Consider the following 1,664-nt stretch of genomic DNA (forward strand, 5'->3'; position numbering starts at 1 on the left):
GTTGAGGCACCTGGAGGGGGGTGGGGGAGGGGTCGCACCCTCGGGGTCACCTGGAGGTGAATTTGGGGTCCCCCAGGTGCGACCCCCGGCAGGAATTTGAGCTCAGACCCGGCGAGTTCGACATCGTCCTGTGCGCCGACGTCACCGAGGCCAACGGGTGCCTGTCCCCCGTCCCTGTCACCCCCGTGTCCCCTCCTCCCCTGTGTCCCTGTCACCCCCCGTCTGTGTCCCTGTCACCCCCTGTGTCCCTGTCCCCCGTCCCTGTCACCCCTGTGTCCCTCTGTGTCCCTGTCCCCCGTCCCTGTCACCCCCGTGTCCCCTCCTCCCGTGTCCCTGTCACCTCCCGTCTGTGTCCCTGTCCCCCCATCTCTGTCACCCCTGTGTCCCTCTGTGTCCCCACCCCCATGACACAGAGGTGTCTCCCATGACGTGTCCCCAATGTCCCCCCCTGTTCCCAACCCCCAACATGTCCCAGTGTCCCCCTGTGACCCCAGTGTCCCCCATGGTGTGTCCCCAATGTCCCCACCACATGACATGTCCCCGTGTCCCCTCACCCACGACATGTCCCCGATGTCCCCAGTGTCTCCCATCACATGTCCCCAATGTCACCTCCCCCATGACGTCTCCCCCGATGTCCCCCCGTGTCCCCAGTGTCCCTCTGTGTCCCCTCCCCCATGACGTGTCCCCAGTGTCCCTGATGTCCCCCATGACGTGTCCCCGATGTCCCTCTGTGTCCCCTCCCCCATGACGTGTCCCCGATGTCCCTCTGTGTCCCCTCCCCCATGACGTGTCCCCAGTGTCCCTCTGTGTCCCCTCCCCCATGACGTGTCCCCGATGTCCCTCTGTGTCCCCTCCCCCATGACGTGTCCCCGATGTCCCCAGTGTCCCCAGTGTCCCCCATGACGTGTCCCCAATGTCCCCTCTGTCCCCGCAGCCCCTCCGGGGGGGTCCCGGCCCTGCTCCGCTCCCGGGGGGTCCCGGTGCTGCTGCGGCGCCTCCACGTCGGCGACTTCCTGTGGGTGGCACGAGAGAAGGACCCGCCCACAGGTGGGCGTGGCCGAGGGGCGGGGCTTATGTGGGCGGGGTCTGTGGTGACCACGCCCCAGAAGCTGGGTGTGGCAGCTGGAGTGGGTGGCACAGTTCAGTGGGTGTGGTCATCACTAATGGGTGTGGCCAGATGCTGGCCACGCCCTCAAAGCACCACAGCCACTGGTTGGTTGTGGCCAGAGGGGGCGTGGCCAGGCCCAGACTCCACCCATGGACTAGGGGTGTGGCTATGGTGGTGGGTGGGTGTGTCCAGGTTTGGTGGGTGTGGCACAGGGGGAGGGGCCAAGGATGACCTCACCTGGGTGGGGTCAATTGTTGGCTCCCCCCCAATGGGGGTGGGCGTGGCCTGGGTGAAGCCACACCCCAATGGAGGCCATGATGCGTGGGCGGGGTCTGGGATTGTCCCCACCCCTTGGTGAGGGGCAGGGCCTGTGTGGTGGGCGTGGCTCTGAGTGGGCGTGGCGTGTTTGTGACCCGCCCAGGCCACGCCCCCCGGGAGCTGGCGCTGGACGTGGTGGTGGAGCGGAAATCGGCGGCGGATCTGGGGAACAGCATCAGGGACGGGCGGTACCGCGAGCAGAAGGTGGGCCGGGGCACTGGGAGGGACTGGGGGGCAC

The 1,664-nt window shown here is 67.5% G+C and overlaps 1 protein-coding gene across 1 annotated transcript in view; it reads left to right on the top strand.

Annotated features, from left to right (window-relative positions):
* Positions 1-1,658, top strand: part of LOC121363794 (crossover junction endonuclease MUS81-like) — a gene marked incomplete at its 3' end in the record, with an annotated part of 2,016 nt that extends 358 nt beyond the window's left edge. The window contains exons 2-4 of the mRNA XM_041486439.1: positions 7-157; positions 935-1,047; positions 1,530-1,658. Coding sequence (XP_041342373.1) covers positions 7-157; positions 935-1,047; positions 1,530-1,658 — 393 coding nt within the window. The remainder of the gene's footprint in view (positions 1-6; positions 158-934; positions 1,048-1,529) is intronic.
* Between the last annotated feature and the right edge of the window lie 6 nt (positions 1,659-1,664).

Source organism: Pyrgilauda ruficollis, unplaced genomic scaffold, assembly GCF_017590135.1.
Source record: "Pyrgilauda ruficollis isolate IOZ18807 unplaced genomic scaffold, ASM1759013v1 scaffold765, whole genome shotgun sequence".
Lineage (NCBI taxonomy): Eukaryota > Metazoa > Chordata > Aves > Passeriformes > Passeridae > Pyrgilauda > Pyrgilauda ruficollis.